This window comes from Dendrobates tinctorius, unplaced genomic scaffold (assembly GCF_039654945.1).
Source record: "Dendrobates tinctorius isolate UK_male_01 unplaced genomic scaffold, ASM3965494v1 ptg000011l, whole genome shotgun sequence".
NCBI classification, from domain to species: domain Eukaryota; kingdom Metazoa; phylum Chordata; class Amphibia; order Anura; family Dendrobatidae; genus Dendrobates; species Dendrobates tinctorius.
Genome location: NW_027361679.1, coordinates 14,291,730 through 14,309,306, shown reverse-complemented (window position 1 = coordinate 14,309,306; position 17,577 = coordinate 14,291,730). Strand labels below are relative to the sequence as shown.

Genomic DNA, 17,577 nt, shown 5'->3' with positions numbered 1-17,577 from the left:
CAAACACATTCAAAGGACATTTGTAGGGAATTTTTTGAATCCTTTTACACATTAAATAAACAGTTTCTTTTAGAATATTCCACCATTGCTCTCCATGGAAAAAAAACTTCCGACCTCTGTTTCAAATTGTGCAAAAACTCTGGCGCTACATGTCGGGCGCCCAATTTATTATGTGTTTCAGACAGTTTTGAAAACTGTTTAGAAAGCGGAGAGTGGGGAAAAGTCGTTCTAAAATCCGGAACATTTATTAATGGCATGTGGAATTATTGTGGTGTGCAATAAGCCAACCAAAAGGATGCACACAGGAGAGAACAGTGCCTAACTCTTCTTGTCATATGAGAAATGCGTTCACCACTGTGATTCGTTTTGAGTTTTTTTTCCTGTCTGAACTTTTAGCCCTGTAATAATAAATCTGCCCCCATGTGTATATGGTTGCTAGTGTTTGCAATGACAACGGCTCCTCATTACCTTACAAAAGTTTCCTAATTATCTGTAGTTTTAATGTAAGGGCCTTTATATTATGGCAGTTACAGTTGCTCAGTAAGTGACATTATCCATTCTTTGCCCTGACACCTGTGATGTCAAGCACCATAACAATCCAGTAGCTGCCCCCTGCCTTCCCACACATCAGCACAGTGTGATAGAAACCCTGGCCTGTCTTTCCCTTTTCTAAAATTAGCAAATCAAACCATGCAAATGAAGCATACAGCAGAGCTGGCCTTTTATTATCTTACCAGCCTTTTGTTTCCCACTTTGGAATTTGTTAAAAAGAAAGCCTTTGTTTCCCTTGGTAACTGCAGCAGAATCTGGAGAAAAGCATACTTAGTGGAAGACAATGGGCCGTGACACTGCTTTAAACTTTATTAAGTCTGCCTTGGACCCTTTTTCCTCTTTTGAGTGAAATGGAAGCAAAGTTTGGCAGCCTCCATGCTGTGCACTTGATTGATGTGCTGAACATCTGAGGCACTTTTGTGTCCAGCCTGCTCTTTATGAGAGCATAATGTGTGAATACTCAAATAAGGTCAGCCCTTATCACATGTAATCTAGGCCTCAACACAGATCAACAGTGACAGTCATACCCTGGAGGCGAGGGCACAAATAATCTTCCGCATGCATCGGGCAGCTTAAACGATTTTTACACTGGATCCTTCATAGCAACTTGTTCAGGAGAAAAGAAAGATAGAAATAAAAGAGCACGTAGCGTTATAATGGCCCATCACAGCAAGTGAGCGGAGGGGCCCAAGCAAGGGGGGCTGTTTATCCAAAAATAATCTCTACTAGCTGAAGAAAACGGGAGGATTTTTAGGGGACTGGAGTTGGAAGAAACCTACCATCTGATATTCATGTGACCATATACTATTTGTCATGATGAAAACCGAGAGATAACCTGGTGTCCATGGGTGAATCATTGTCCCTTTATTGTAATTATTAAGAGGATCAGATCTGGTAGGTTTACTTAGAAGGTTTTTTACTAGGAGCTATATAATATATTACAAAATGGGACTTTCATATCACTATCGTTATTGGAAAATGGGACTTTTATATCACTGATGTTGCTTACTAAGAAATGTAACTTTTCTATATGACTTTTGCTGTTTATTAGAAGATTGGACTTTTCTATATCACTTTTGCTGTTTATTAGAAGATTAGACTTTTCTATATGACTTTTTTTGTGCATTAGAATGTTGGACTTGTTTGTTATATAGCATTTTATTTAGTATTTATATGTGGTTGATTACTAAACCCAACAATAAGATGCAATCTGTGCAGAAATGAGCATTGCTTTAATGGTATCTGCAATCTGCTCTTTGTCAAAAAGAAAAGTGTGTGCACAGGCACACATTTTCTAAAGATCTACACCGCCCATTATAGCTACTTAGCGGTTCACCCACATTTTCACGCTGGTATTAGCAGCCTCACTTTATGGCTTCTATAAAACAATCAGAGGAGGCCACTCTTTTGTTTATTCTGAGATTATACAGATGTAAGAAAAGTCAGTATAACAAATGACAAGTGCTTTACTTTATAGAAGATGGTATTATAGCGTAATGTGCGGACACCAGGTCACATGATTGAGGCGCCCATGACAATAGGAATGTCACTTGCTAGTTATTTCTGGGACAGTGCAGCACATCTCTGACATTCACGCTGCATGGTGACAAAGTCCCTCTTGTTACACCTGGAACTGGCTCTGAAAGTGTATACATTTCATATAGTAGTATTTTGGTCACTATTTTGCATCATTTGCAAGTCAAAAGCAGGAATTGGCCAAAAACTAAAAATCTTTTTATTCTCCTTTTCATCTGTGCAGTTTCACTCCTAGTTTTGGCTTTCATTTACTGATGCAAAATACTATCCAAAATGCTGCAAGTGACCAAAATAATACATAATATATTGTGCTCACTATACACCGTCTTGGAACCTGTCGCCGGGTTTTTTCAATATAAACTATGTCCACCACTTTATTGCCTCCTAAAGGTCCAGCAGTCTAGCAACCTGTATATAAGTCCCCAACCACCTCTTGATATCCCCAAAATTTATTTTATAATCCCCCCATATGTCCAATGGACGTCGCAGGTCTTGCTTGGCACCTCTCCCCATATTCACCACCCTACTTTCCTGCTTTATGTAGCGTCTGTGATTTGGATGTGACTTGTCTACAATTTGATGTATTTTTTTAACATCATAATTTCAGTTTAAAAATAATCACTTGAAAAGCTCCACAACTATTTTTGTTGATGTGACAGTTATCGCCAAGTAGCCCACACTAAAAGCGTACCTGTCAGAAGTTTTAGCCGATATAAGATACGGCCACCGCTTTTCACGGCTTATCTACAGTATTCTATAATGCTGTAGATAAGCCCACGATCTGACCTGCAAGATAAGAAAAATAACTTTCATTATACTCACCTGCAGGGCAGTCAGGTCTGATGGGTGTCGCAGGTCTTGGTCCGGTGCCTCCCAACTTCTTGCGATGCCGCCCTCCTGCTTGCTTCATCACTCCACGGCATCTCGCTCCTGCACAGGTGTACTTCTGTGCCCTATTGAGGTCAGAGCAAAGTACTGCAGTGTGCAGGCATCGGGAAAGGTCAGAGAGGCACTGGAAATTTTGTCCATGTTGGATCATTCTGTCGGAGCTTCTAGTAGATGGCATCTGGGTATCTGCCTCCAATAGGCGTACACTCCAGAAAATGATGAGCGGCAGACCAGAAGTCCCTCTGTTGACATCATTATAGTCTATTGCCCCATCAGCGCATATGTCCAAATCCCGTTTTGCGGGGGACTTGAGGAGAGTACATACGCAAGCCCAGATGATACCAATGAATGTGGACAAAAGTGTAATGTGAGCTGACCTCCAGTAGGTAGTTGGAGACTCCACTGTGCCAAGGCAAAACTATGAAGGCAGGGAGGGCTAAAGTAGCTTTTTTTTTTTTTTTTTTATTCTTGGGATCATGGGGCACCCAGAGATCTTTTCTTCATATATTTAATTCCTTTTGAATTCACTCCTTGCTTTGGTTCAGAAAACTACACCAAAAACTGCCACAAAAAATGTTATAAGTGACTTCAGCTCTTTATTTCCAGAAATTTTTGCAACAAATCTCCCATGTGTGACTAAACTCTTAAGGGGGTTTTACACATAGCGATATTGCTAACAATATCGCTAAAGCATCACCGATTTGGTGACGCAGCAGCGATATCGCTATGTGTGATACTTACCTCCGACCGGCTCCCCCGCTGTCCATTGCTGATCGCGCAGCTCCATTTCTCGTCGGGCGCTTCCTGCTTGCGCCGATGAGTGATGCGTGGACGCGGGCGGGAGGACGTCAGGATCACCGTAAGTAACGACCGCTAGATCGCTGCTGCATCGGTGTGAGATCTGCCTGTGTGGCAGCTCACTAGCAACCATTTAGCGATGCATCAGCGATCCTGACCGGGTCGTATCATGGTCGGGATCGCTGGTGCATCGCTAAATGTAAAAGGGCCTTTAGGTTAGAGCTGAGGTCAGCAATTTGCATGACCAAAAGCACCCACCTTGCCTTGACTATTGTACTGCTGCAATACAAGGCAGCTGAATCGCATGTAAGTCGCAATTCACGTGTTACTTTGAAGTCTATGAGGAGAGAAGTCTTTGTGTGTGTTTTGCAATCAAGCATCTAACAGCTTTAGATTTTTGGTAACAGACAAATTGCGGATGTGGTAGATTGCAGGCTGCAATGCCACCCCATTAATAATCATTATTTGCAATGTCGCAGTGTGACATCACAAGATTTATGTCACGTGACTCGCCATGCCGCCCTTTCTTTATTGTATGGCTGTGTTCACACGTGCGTTTTTTGCTGCATTTTTTTGCTGCGTAATTTGCCCACAGTACATATTTAATAAAATTTATATTATTCACCAAAAATGCAGCAAAACCTCTTTGACGTGGGATTTTTTTTTGCATTTTTTCACTTTCTCATTGCTTCCTTTGAGTGGAAAAATGCTGCAAAAACGCTTAAAGAATTGCCATGCTGCAGATTCCAAAGACGCTGTAATTCTCAGACTCAGTCGTGAAAAAAACAAATATGGGTGCATGAGTTTTCTGAAATATCATAGGTTTTTGCTGGTTCTCTAAAACACATCTTCTTTTCTGCAGAAAAAAAAATGCGGCAAAATAAAAATTCTACGCTGCAAAGACGTCCCATGTGAACATAGCCTAATAAAAACAAACGGTCTTAATCATTCGCTTTATTTCTTTGCAATTAATTGCATGTAACTCTTGCCTTTTAGCCAAATAGGCTTTTAAGATTTCATTGTAGTTACTGGTACAATGTTATTCCTCATGGAAATATTACTTTTCAGATGTCTCAGAAGTAAATCAACTTCAACTTGATATGCAGGGTGCATGTGATGGGGGAGGGGTGTGTGCAGTGTTGAAGAGGTTAACAGGTTTTGTTAAGATAAGGCTAGGAAGTGTCCACAGCCTCATCAGGGCAGTCAGTCACAGCTTCTGTTTTTAGCCATGTAGTCTGGCTTGGGACCTCTTTGTTGTGTTCCCCCCACAAGGTGATCAGTTGAGCTGTATGTGGTGACAGGACTTGCCTGTAGCTGGCTTGGTTTTCACATTCTCCTCTTCCCCGCAGACCGCTCTGAAGACGCGGAGACTTGGGAATAACGCAGCGAAAGGAACGAAATCCGGAGCGTGGACTTTATTCCATCTTCCCTGCCGCAGCTCCTCTGCTCTAGGAATGGGCTGGTTTGAAGATCCGAGCTGGCAGCTGCATGTTTCCTTGATAATGCTCCTGTCTCTACATACCAGAGGTAAGAAGGCTCGTCACAATGTATCTGGCTGTCAGAACAAGTAGGCAACAATGTTACAAACCAGAAGTGGGGAAAAGCAGTAACCCCTGTGCCTTGGATTGTTAGGGCACCCCTCTTCGGATGCTCCGCACAGTGTTCTGAGGAATTGGCAAAGCCGAATATTTGTATTTGTTTTTTTACATCAACTCCTGGAAAGTAATGTTTAGTCGTTCGTTCGGCAGCACACACATTCTCCTTGTGACACCACAATTCACTTTTATCTGATGTTTTGGGAAAGAACTGTCACAACGGACCGAGAAATTGACTATTTACCAACTGGATAATAAGCTTTCAATTCGCTCTAAGATTTATCCAAGCTTTTCGTTAACATTTGCCACAATTTCGTATGGCAGAAATTCAAGTCAGTTTCTTCTTTATCTCCAAAGTAAAGGTCTTCTTTTTTTTTTTTTTTTTCTTTTTCTTTTTTCTCTCACATGAATTAGTATGTCTCGGCAGACGCTACAGGGTTCCTAGATGGCAAAGCATTCTCATTGCCCCCTTGAAGCACACACTATGTTATGGAAGGGCAGCATTAACACAATGTAAAAAAAAAAGTTTAGGGGCTCATTGGAACTAGTTTACCAAATCGTGGTGTTTTCTCTGCAGAAGTATTGATTAAAACTTCATCACTATATAAAGTTTGATCATTATTTATATAATATAGAATTTTATGTTTAATTTTTAAAGTATATAGAAAGATATATGAAATGGTCATGTGAAATTCCATATCTGATTATTAGCAGCATTGATTTATGTATGACCTATGCTAACGCCTACAGCATAGCGTCAATAATATATATACCGTACAGAAGTACACTGACAACAATTGGGTCCAGACTTTTAGATTTTTTTTTTTAGAATTTTGCCCAAATGATTGACAGAGGAATTTTTGAAATAACAGTTTGCAGTTGACAAAGAAGGAAAGCTATAATGTAGGTCAGTTTATTTTGTAACCCAGTAAGATGTTTTTCCCCCATAATGAGATAGGAATTTAGACTGCATGTCATTAACTTTTGCTAGTACACCTTTAATATAAAAGTGTATTATTGTCCTTTTTATACCAGGTAAAACAAATATTTCAAAACTTTTTTTTTCTGTAAATTAATTTTAGCTGGGGATTTCTAAGACTGGGAATGCATGTTTGTTTTTAGATTAAAGAATTCAAATAAAATCCTACTACTTTTGTTTCCGGGGAAAAAAAAAATACATTTCATCCAGGGGAGTATTATTTTGTGTTACATTTCACTATGAGATCACTAAATGAATCATAGGTTAGATTTATGTATCATATCCTGGATGTAAGGTTTTGGTGGACTGTACTCTTTTTAATTGTATTATAAACACACCTACCTAATTGTAGTATAATATGCATGTGTTGGGTCGTATGGGACGTATGTTTTGGATTGTACATACTGTACAGTATTGTGCAAGAGTTGTAATCAGATGTGGGAAAAAATGCTGCAAAGTAACAATCCTTAAAAAAAAAATAGAAGTTTTAATGAATTGACAAAAATAAACAAAATCAAAAGTGAATGGAAAAAAAAAATAGAAATCTAGATCAAACCTATATTTGTTGTGGTCACACTTTTCCTTCAAAGGAACATCCAACTGTCAATTCTTTAAAGTACACTTGCACTCAGTTTTTGAAGGAATTTGGCAGAGAGGTTCCAAACACCTTGGAGAGCTAACCACAGGATATGCTGTGGATGTAGGCTTGCAAAAGTCCTTTTGTCTCTTCATTTAATCCAACGCAGACTTGATGATGTTGAGATCAGGACTTTGTGGGGGTCATATTGTTACTTCCAGGCCTCCATGTTCTTCGATACATAGGAGACAGTTATTATTATTATTATTATTATTATTATTTATTGTTATAGCGCCATTTATTCCATGGCGCTTTACATGTAAGGAGGGGTATACATAAAAGCAAGTACAATAATCTTAAACAATACAAGTCATAACTGGTACAGGAGGAGAGAGGACCCTGCCCGGAGGGCTCACAATCTACAAGGGATGGGTGAGAATACAGTAGGAGAGGGTAGAGCTGGTCGTGCAGCGGTTTGGTCGATCGGTGGTTACTGCAGGTTGTAGGCTTGTCGGAAGAGGTGGGTCTTCAGGCTCTTTTTGAAGGTTTCAATGGTAGGTGAGAGTCTGACATGTTGTGGTAGAGAGTTCCAGAGTAGGGGTGATGCGCGAGAGAAATCTTGTATGCGATTGTGGGAAGAGGAGATAAGAGGGGAGTGGAGAAGGAGATCTTGTGAGGATCGGAGGTTGCGTGCGGGAAAGTACCGGGAGACGAGGTCACAGATGTATGGAGGAGACAGGTTGTGGATGGCTTTGTATGTCATGGTTAGGGTTTTGTACTGGAGTCTCTGGGCAATGGGGAGCCAGTGAAGGGATTGACAGAGGGGAGAAGCTGGGGAATAGCGGGGGGACAGGTGGATTAGTCGGGCAGCAGAGTTTAGAATAGATTGGAGGGGTGCGAGAGTGTTAGAGGGGAGGCCACAGAGCAGGAGGTTGCAGTAGTCAAGGCGAGAGATGATGAGGGCATGGACTAGGGTTTTTGCAGATTCTTGGGTGAGGAATGAACGGATTCGTGAAATATTTTTGAGTTGAAGTTGGCAGGAAGTGGAAAGGGCTTGGATATGTGGTTTGAAGGAGAGATCAGCGTCAAGGATTACTCCGAGACAGCGAGCTTGTGGGACTGGGGAGAGTGGGCAGTCATTTACTGTAATTGATAGGTTCGTAGGGGGGCCACGTGAGATGGGGGAAAGATGATGAATTCTGTTCAGTTCTTAATTTCCTGACATGCTGCCCTAAACTTCCAAAGAATCTCCACCATTCTTCATTATTTCCTGCAGACACTCATTATTGTACCTCTCTCCATCCCCTTTGGCAAACAAATTGACCATATTACATCTAAATAGTTCACATTTTGACTCATAAGACAAGAGCACCTGCTGCCTTATTACTGCACCCCAGTTCCTATGTTTTTGTACGTAGTGCAGTCACTAGGCCTTGTTTCCAAGTTTCCTTGACAGACTACTGCATCTACAGTCCTCACCATTACTCATTTTACTTTGGCCAATAATATATATGTGGACCAAACATACAGTATATACTATGCATATTTGTAGAAAACCCTTGGCCAGACCCACATATGTTCCTGGAAGACAAAGGTTTGAACTCAATATTGAGATCCAGTTTTAGAGATGATTAAAGGTTTGCCTGGATAGTTGGCAAATGATTGATTGAAGGTGGTCCCTACTGTAAGCCCCATTGATCACCAGATTGGGCCTTCCAGGTCCTACTTAATGCATTACCACAGTTAAGAGGAGCTTTAATGAAGCATCAGTCTAGCATGTAGTTGTACAGCGGGGAGGAATATTTGGTTGAGTACCTACACTGTAGTCATTGCTGGAGGTCTGAGGTCCATTCTGTAGTTGTTCTTCATGGAACAACCACTTTGGGCCAAATAAGTTAAGCTGCTTTTTGACTCATAGCTGTCGTCTTCACTTACAATTGCATGCATCACTCAAACCTGCCTGCATGTTTTGTTTCAGCATATCAATTTTCCGACAGCAGATTATCTCCCAGCAGAACAAAAAAAATGAAACCTGTTGAAATCCAATATTTCCAATCCTCTTTTCCATTGCCATCATCTGCTGTCACGGAGCAGTCATCGGGAAGCCTCCATATCCATTAACTTGTCTGTAGATTACAACATCTAATGTGTGTGTGGCCAACATTGGCATTTACACTGCAATTAAACGTAAACTTCTGCATGCTCTGTCCAGCGGTTGGATGGGGAACATTGTTCTAGAAAACTTTAACCTGTGTGTGCACTTTATGAAATTTTATTATTTCAATATCGCAAATGTTACCATCATAGCCTGGATAGTTTATACGTACAAAGAGATAACATTCAATATTTAGCTATATTGAATTTGGAGAAATCAATGCTGTACTCTTTCTCAGCTGGTGACCTTATTGGAAGTCCAGCGATATTGTTACTAGGGTTATTATTGTTACTATTGTTATTATCTTATTGTGCGAGTTTACAGCTGTAAATCAGTCATATTCCTTGATAAACATTGTGACAAACCACAATCCTCCAAGTACATTAATAACCTATGTAAAGGACAATCCAGTTCATATGCTAATTGATCACTAGAGAAAAGACCTTCACGATTTCATGTTGTTCTGTGAATCTCTCCAATCTCCATCTACATTGTAAATTCTCCTCTTAAGCTGACGCTTTAAGCTCATTTAAATCACAAATTCCAATCAGTCATGTTCCTTTTGTAGCACTGCATAGAGCCGGACAGGACTCATCAGTCACCTACTCTATTCAGTGTATTGTGCTGTGCAGCACTCCTGCATCCATAATGAGGATGGAGATCTGTGTAGAAGAAGTTCATCTCTTGCTTGTACGCCATGTGTTGGGGGATCTGTATGCTGCAGTAAATGAAAGTGTTATTAATGGAGAGAAGAGGGTTTGATCTCTGGGGAGGCATAGATGCAGATCTGCTTCTAGTGGATGGAGGACACTTTCCAAAGAAGGGAGTGGTCTTATTTGGGTAATGGCGTATACATACTTTGCTTGGACCCTAAAATTTTGGTGATACTTTCTATTTTTATACTTTGTTTTGAGAATTCCAAAATTGCTAAATTTTTCATCCATCAATGTGATAGGGTGTTTCCGTCAGAAAAATTCTGCTGAAGTACTTTGTCACTTAGTGTCTGCATTTTTGTATGCTGTTTTAGATAGAGTTTTTGTATTTTGACATCAAGAGTCAGACATTCAGCACTACTTAAAGGGAATCTTTCACTCTTTTTTTGAGCTTTTTGAGTTATTAATGTGGGCATTCGATTGTACAGTATACAGCTGAAATTAATCATACCTGTATGCCTTTTGATGATGCCTTGATGAGTCAAAATCATCTTTTTTAGCTTTGATTTTCCAGGCTATAACTCTGGTTTTCAATATGAAAGATTTCTCCTCCTCTTCTCTTCAGTGTCCCTTTGATGTCATGTGCGTGGCCTGAAATCCAGCGCCTGCGCATTCTACCTGCCGTTGCTCCTCTGCATTGGTCTGAAGTTTGGGGAATTCACCTTTACTGTGCACTGGAGATCACTTTGACTGGGAGATTTAGTGACTCTTCGGTGCCTGTTCACATCAAAATTGAAGACCATGCTTATAGAAGGGCAGAACAGTTCAGAGGAGAGAAGGCTGGCAGAATGCACAGGTGCAGGATTTCCAGCCACGCCCATGATGTCAAAGGGACACTGAAAAGAAAGGGAGGAGAAATCTTGCATAATGAAGACCAGAGACAAGCCTATAAAGAGAGCAAGGCACTCAGGAATAGTTTGGTTGTTGCTGCTCAAGTCGGGTATCCAACCCATCAATCAAAAATGACAAAAATCTTGGCACTCAATATGTGAAATATTCAGACACTTTTATTTTGTGCATCCAGACAGAGAGGTTTAAACGTTTTCGGTCCAGCATAGGACCTTCATCAGAAAAATCTCGTTTACTGAAATAAATAAATCTTTGCAATGGTAGCCAAAAGAAGGACAAAGTAGAGAATCTGGATGGCCAGTGAAAATGTTAAATGGCTGGCGTCTGGAAAGCTTATGTGGACTGTGCCGTCCAAAACTAGAGCAGGCAGCTGTACAGCGTGGGGCTTCGGAAAAGGGACCTCCAGGGTCACTAAAATAAGGAGTGAAGGCAGCGCTGATAGCAGTGGGTATACAACCTCTAGAATTGAATTGGGCTGGTGAAGCCCTGGTCCGTGGTCTGGCTGCACCGTGTGGAAGACGCTGCATCTGAATATTTCACAATGTGAGTGCCAAGATTTTTGTCATTTTTGAAGACCAGAGACAGTCTTATTTTCCGGACAGCATACGCCCCATAGCCTGGAAGATCAAAGCTATGAAAGATCATTTTTAGTGAATAAGGCATCATCCAGAAAACATACAAGTATGACTAATTTCAGCTGAATGCAGCCTGCATGCCCATATTATTAACTCAAGAGCCTCAAAAGGGTGACAGATTACCTTTAATGTAAATGCAGTGGAAACGTATGTTTTAACAGTAGTTATGAATTGCTCCATTTTAGTTCTTACTAAATATTAGTTAATGTTCATAATGACATTCATGAGCCCCCGACTATCATTGGTCTCTCTTAGCGATGAGCGGATCTTTTGACATTTAAATTTGCTGACTTTGCCTTTTGTATTGGTTTTCTCATATAAGACTATTTGTGTCCTTCTAAGCACCAACTAGAATTGTTACGCCCCTGACTAGACATTGAAATTGTTTTATTATAGCACATTTTATCTTCCTCAAGGATATTTCTTTGATGCAAACATGATTCTCCATGATGGAAAAATGGCTGATACAATGATTTTATTAGGAAGTGATTACACTGGCAGAAATATTCCAGTAATGTGTAGTTGTCAGCGTACACCAATTCCAGCTCTCAGCACTCTTCATCACTTCAGATACAATTCTCACATACAGCTGACTTTTGTCAGTGAGTATCCAGTAAATGTGATGATACAGTTGGATGGTCCATTCATGATGCACCCGAATCATGAGTGAAAGGAGCTTTCCTTGCCACATTTACTCTTGAACCGTGTTGAAGATCTGTGATATCATCACTTGTCTGTCAAAATGATGAACTGTATTCATATGTTTGTAAGAAGGCTCATATTTCTCGACCTTTGCCAATATAATATTTATAATATCAGCATGTCTCCAGCTAGAAAATGTTCACTTACAACTTAGAAGGCATTGTGTTGAGCAACAGCCAAAACCAAAATCATAAATTTGTGACCCACTGTGATCATTGGTAAGATTTGCCATGCCAACGTTTGCAAATACATCTGCACATTATTTGCCCACATGTGTATTCTTGGATCATTTTCCCAGCTTCAACTTTGGAAAATTGAATTTCACCACTGGTGTTTTCTTTGTCCATATAGAAAAATAGGCAATAAGAACTTTATTTTTGGGTCATGCATGCTCCAACAGTAAAACTGCCTAGCTTTTTCCAGTGGAACATGTGTATTATCCAATAGTAGAAAACCACAAGTCTTCACTGTCATTCCTGTAGATGGCCCAGTTCTCACCCTGTATGTTTTATAGACTATAGAAACAATTGCACCTAGTGCTGAACCCAGTTTCTATGGAAAATATTTGACTTATTAGGAGAAATAAAATTATATACCTGGTGTTCTTTGCGTATTTAAGCAAAATCTATCTGCCATCATAAAGTAGTTTGGCAAAAGGACTGAACACCGTATTTTATTTCACCGGCAGTTGAATAAATATTTTAAATTGCACATGAATATTGACAATATGGTGGCTCATGAATGAGCAATTTACTGCTAATGTTATTTACATAAGAGTCTGGAGGCGAGCCAAAGCCATAATATTGGATGATACTAAATTTAAACATATAGGTGATATCTGCAATAGGGATTTATTTTGAGTAGGTTTATAGAGTATTTTTTCTGGACAGGAGAGGCCAAATAACAGCGGAGTGGTTTGTGTGAACCTTGCAGGTCTTCTAAATGGTTTCCATTCATAATAAACAATTTACTGCAAATAACCATTTAATGCATTTAAACGCTGTTAGATTTCATGGACATGCACCTTTCAAATCAAATTTTCATGAATCTTTCATCCGTTTCGTATGTTCTGTCTAATCTATTAGAGCAAAATTAGGTATACAACATCTGGAATTATAGTTAGGCCGCTGACCTATTTTTTTTATGTTTATAAAACTTTTGTTGCCCGCAAGACATTCCACGCCCTAGAGAAATTCTGTATAGTAGCTTGTCTTTTTTTTTCTCCCTCCGTGGTTCTGTCCCTACACCACCAAGGAGATGCACATACTTTGTCCAATTTGGTTACACACATGGCTGATTTCTCAGGTCATGGTCTATATTTATAGTCCTTTTGCTCCTACAGTTTGCAGCTGATGCCTTCTTTTATACCACCAGATATGTTTCAGAGCCACAATAAGGGATAGCTGCCATACAGAAAGCTGACTTAAAGGGATTGTCTGGTGAATAAAAGTTTTTGTACAAAATGCTTACGATAATTACAAACCAATCCTCCACAATTTGTTCCAAATCCTAAATTTCTTTTTAAAGGAATGATAGAAGGCTATCACCATGTAAAAAAATTCATCTCTTTTATTTAGTAGAATCATAGAAACGTAGAGTTGGAAGGGACCTCCTGGGCCATCTGGTCCAACCCCCCGCTCAAAGCAGGATTCGCTAAATCATCCCAGTCAGATGTCTGTCCAGCCTCTGTTTGAAGACTTCCATTGAAGGAGAACTCACCACTTCTCGTGGCAGCCTGTTCCACTCATTGATCACTCTGTCAAAAAGTTTTTTCTAATATCTAATCTGTGTCTCCTCCCATTCAGTTTCATCATAGAATCATAGTAGCGTTAAAGAGTGTTCAGAGGCTGGGGATGGGCAATGCCAGCAGCGTGTCAAACTGGCTAAGGCCGTTTCACGCCTGATTACGCTTCTGCGTATGCATAGTTTGGCCTCTATGTAAGTCACTAATGCGACCATACTTAGAATATTGTGTTTTAATCTTAATCACTGGTGAATAAGAAGGACATAGCTAAACTAGAGAGGGTACAGAGAAGAGCGACCCAAGGTTATTGACCCCGGAGGTATAGTTAGGTCCATATATACTTGGACAGAGACAACATTTTTTTCTTATTTTGGTTCTAGACATTACCACAACGAATTTTAAACAAAACAATTCAGATGCAGTTGAAGTTCAGACTTTCAGCTTTCATTTGAGGGTATCCACATTAAAATTGGATGAAGGGTTTAGGAGTTTCCGCTCCTTAACATGTGCCACCCTGTTTTTAAAGGGACCAAAAGTAATTGGACAATTGACTCCAAGGCTATTTCATTGACAGGTGTGTGCAATCCCTTCGTTATGTCATTCTCAATTAAGCAGATAAAAGGACTGGAGTTGATTTGAGGTGTGGTGCTTGCATTTGGAAGGTTTTGCTGTGAAGGAAACATGCGGTCAAAGGAGCTCTCCATGCAGGTGAAACAAGCCATCCTTAAGCTGAAAAAACCCATCCGAGAAATTGCTACAACATTAGAAGTGGCAAAATATACAGTTTGGTAGATCCTGAGAAAGAAAGCACTGGTGAACTCATCAATGCAAAAAGACCTGGGCGCCCACGGAAGACAACAGTGGTGGATGATCGCAGAATAGTCTCCATGGTGAAGAGAAACCCCTTCACAACAGCCAACGAAGTGAACAACACTCTCCAGGAGGTAGACGTATCAATATCCAAATCTACCATAAAGAGAAGACTGCATGAAAGTAAATACAGAGGGTTCACTGCACGGTGCAAGCCACTCACACGCATCTAGACTCAAAAGGCTAGACTGGACTTTGCTAAAAAAAATCTAAAAACGGCAGGACAGTTCTGGAAGAACATTCTTTGGACAGATGAAACCAAGATCAGCCTCTACCAGAATGATGGAAAGAGAAAAGTATGGTGAAGGCGTGGTACAGCTCATGATTCAAAGCATACCACATCATCTGTAAAACACGGCGGAGGCAGTGTGATGGCTTGGGCATGCATTGCTGCCAGTGGCACTGGGTCACTAGTGTTTATTGATGATGTGACACAGGACAGAAGCAGCCGAATGAATTCTGAGTTATTCAGAGCCATACTGTGTGCTCAGATCCAGCCAAATGCAGCCAAACTGATTGGTCGTTGTTTCATACTACAGATGGATAATGACCCAAAACATAAAGCCAAAGCAATCCAGGAGTATATTAAAGCAAAGAAGTGAAATATTCTTGAATGGCCAAGTCAGTCACCTGATCTCAACCCAATTGAGCATGCATTTCACTTGCTAAATAATAAACTTCAGACAGAAAGGCCCACAAACAAACAGCAACTGAAGGCCTGGCAGAGCATCAGAAAGGAGGAAACACAGCGTCTGGTGATGTCCATGAGTTCAAGACTTCAGGCAGCTATTGCCAACAAAAGGTTTTCAACCAAGTACTAGAAATGAACATTTTATTTACAATTATCTAATCCGTCCAATTACTTTTGGTCCCTTTTAAAAACAGGGTGGCACATGTTAAGAAGCTGAAACTCCTAAACCCTTCATCCAATTTTAATATGGATACCCTCAAATGAAAGCTGAAAGTCTGAACTTCAACTGCATCTGAATTGTTTTGTTTAAAATTCATTGTTGTAATGTCTAGAACCAAAATTAGAAAAATGTTCTCTGTCCAAATATATATGGACCTAACTGTATTTTCATTTTTGCGTTTTCATTTTTTGCTCCCCTTCTTCCCAGAACCTTAACTTTTTTACTTTTCCATCAATATGGCCATGTGTTGGCTTATTTTTTGCGGGACGAGTTGTACTTTTGAACGACACCATTGTTTTTACCATGTCGTGTACTAGAAAATGGGAAAAAAATTCCAAGTGCAGTGAAATTGCAAAAAAAAAAGTGCAATCCCATACTTGCTTTTTGTTTTGGCTTTTTTGCTAGGTTCACTAAATGCTAAAACTGACCTGCCATTATTATTATTCTCCAGGTCATTACGAGTTCATAGACACCAAACATGTGTAGAGTCTTTTTTTTTCTAAGTGGCGAAAAAAAAAATTCCGAACTTGGTTAAAAAAGAAATTCTGCCATTTTCCGATACCCGTAACGTCTCCATTTTTCGTGATCTCGAGTTGGGTGAGTGCTTATTTTTTTGCGAGCCGAGCTGATGTTATTAGTGATATCATTTTGGTTTTCTCGTTCTGGAGAGCGCCAAGTCAATGTGAGGAAACTTTTAGGCCAGGCAATGCTTCTATGGTCATTTAATAGGCAAATATCCTCTTCAGAGAAGAAGAGTTTAAAAACTAATGCCACCTATTGAATGCCAATAATGCCTTGGTAAAAAGAAGTTAAGCTCCATATATTTACCGGTAGATAGGATGATAATAATAATAAATTTTATTTCTATAGTGCCGCCATATTCCGCAGCACTTTACATTTCAGAGGGGATTTGTACAGACAATAGACATTACAGCATAACAATAATCACATAGATTATAACAAATACCAACAGGAATGAGGGCCCTGCTCGCAAGCTTACAGTCTATGAGGAAAGAGGTAGATACGAAAGGTGGGTGGTAACAGTTGCCCTGATTGTATGGACCAGCCATAATGTTAAGTGTGTAACAGTACAGACACAGAGAGCTAATGGATGCATAAAGCATGTGGGAACATGATGCGGGGAACCTGGTTGTGGTAAAACTTTTGGCTGTGCCACACAGGGATAGATTAGGTTAATGTGTTGAGGCGATAGGCCAGTCTGAATAAATGCGTTTTCAGGGCACGCTTAAAATTGTGGGGATTGGGGACTAATCGTATTGACCTGGGAAGTGCATTCCAAAGAATTGGCATAGCACGTGTAAAGTCTTGGAGACGGGAGTGGGAGGTTCTGATTATTGAGGATGCTAACCTCAGGTCATCAGCAGAACGGAGAGGGCGCAGGTAGGGTGGTATACTGAAACAAGGGAGGAGATGTAGGGTGGTGCTGAGCCATGGAGGGCTTTGTGGGTGAGGGTAATAAGTTTATACTGAATTCTGGAGTGGATGGGTAGCCAGTGTAATGACTGGCACAAGGTAGAGGCATCGGTGTAACGATTGGTGAGGAATATGATCCTGGCTGCAGCATTCAAGACAGATTGGAGAGGGGAGTTTGGTAAGAGGGAGACCGATTAGAAGAGGGTTACAATAGTCGAGACAAGAATGAATAAGAGAAACAGTAAGAGTTTTTGCACAATCAAAAGTAAGAAAAGGTCGAATTCTAGAGATGTTTTTGAGGATGGAAATGTATGCGTTTACCTTTGGGATCTCTCTTGCTGAACCAAAAATGCATGGACTTCTAATTCATAGGACATTTATTTGTAGAGAAGGTAAGGCCAGTCTTCAGTAGTCATCAATATTGCTGGATGGTGACTTGTCTATTTGGTTGTCGGCAACCAAACTTTATTTTTACCGGTTTCACTTTTAAATAAACTGGTTGAGTCATAGGATTTCCTCGCCCATGTTCCAGACACCTATCTCTATCATCTGATTCAGTCCATTGAGTCTATTGAGACTAAGTTGAACAAAAGTGTCTTACAAACTACCGTCTGTCAGGTCATGTTACCATTCTCATTT

At 40.2% G+C, this 17,577-nt stretch overlaps 1 protein-coding gene across 15 annotated transcripts in view; it reads left to right on the top strand.

Annotated features, from left to right (window-relative positions):
* BMPR1B (bone morphogenetic protein receptor type 1B) overlaps nucleotides 1–17,577 on the top strand; it is a 708,903-nt gene that overhangs the window by 526,093 nt on the left and 165,233 nt on the right. For 14 of the 15 annotated variants that reach the window (XM_073589916.1, XM_073589827.1, XM_073589836.1 and 11 more), the window contains one exon: nucleotides 5,124–5,301. In XM_073589916.1, coding sequence (XP_073446017.1) covers nucleotides 5,229–5,301 — 73 coding nt within the window. In that variant the 5' untranslated portion in view covers nucleotides 5,124–5,228. Of the gene's footprint in view, nucleotides 1–4,918; nucleotides 5,047–5,123; nucleotides 5,302–17,577 lie in introns of those variants that run through there. The other variant, XM_073589923.1, reaches the window with a different exon arrangement.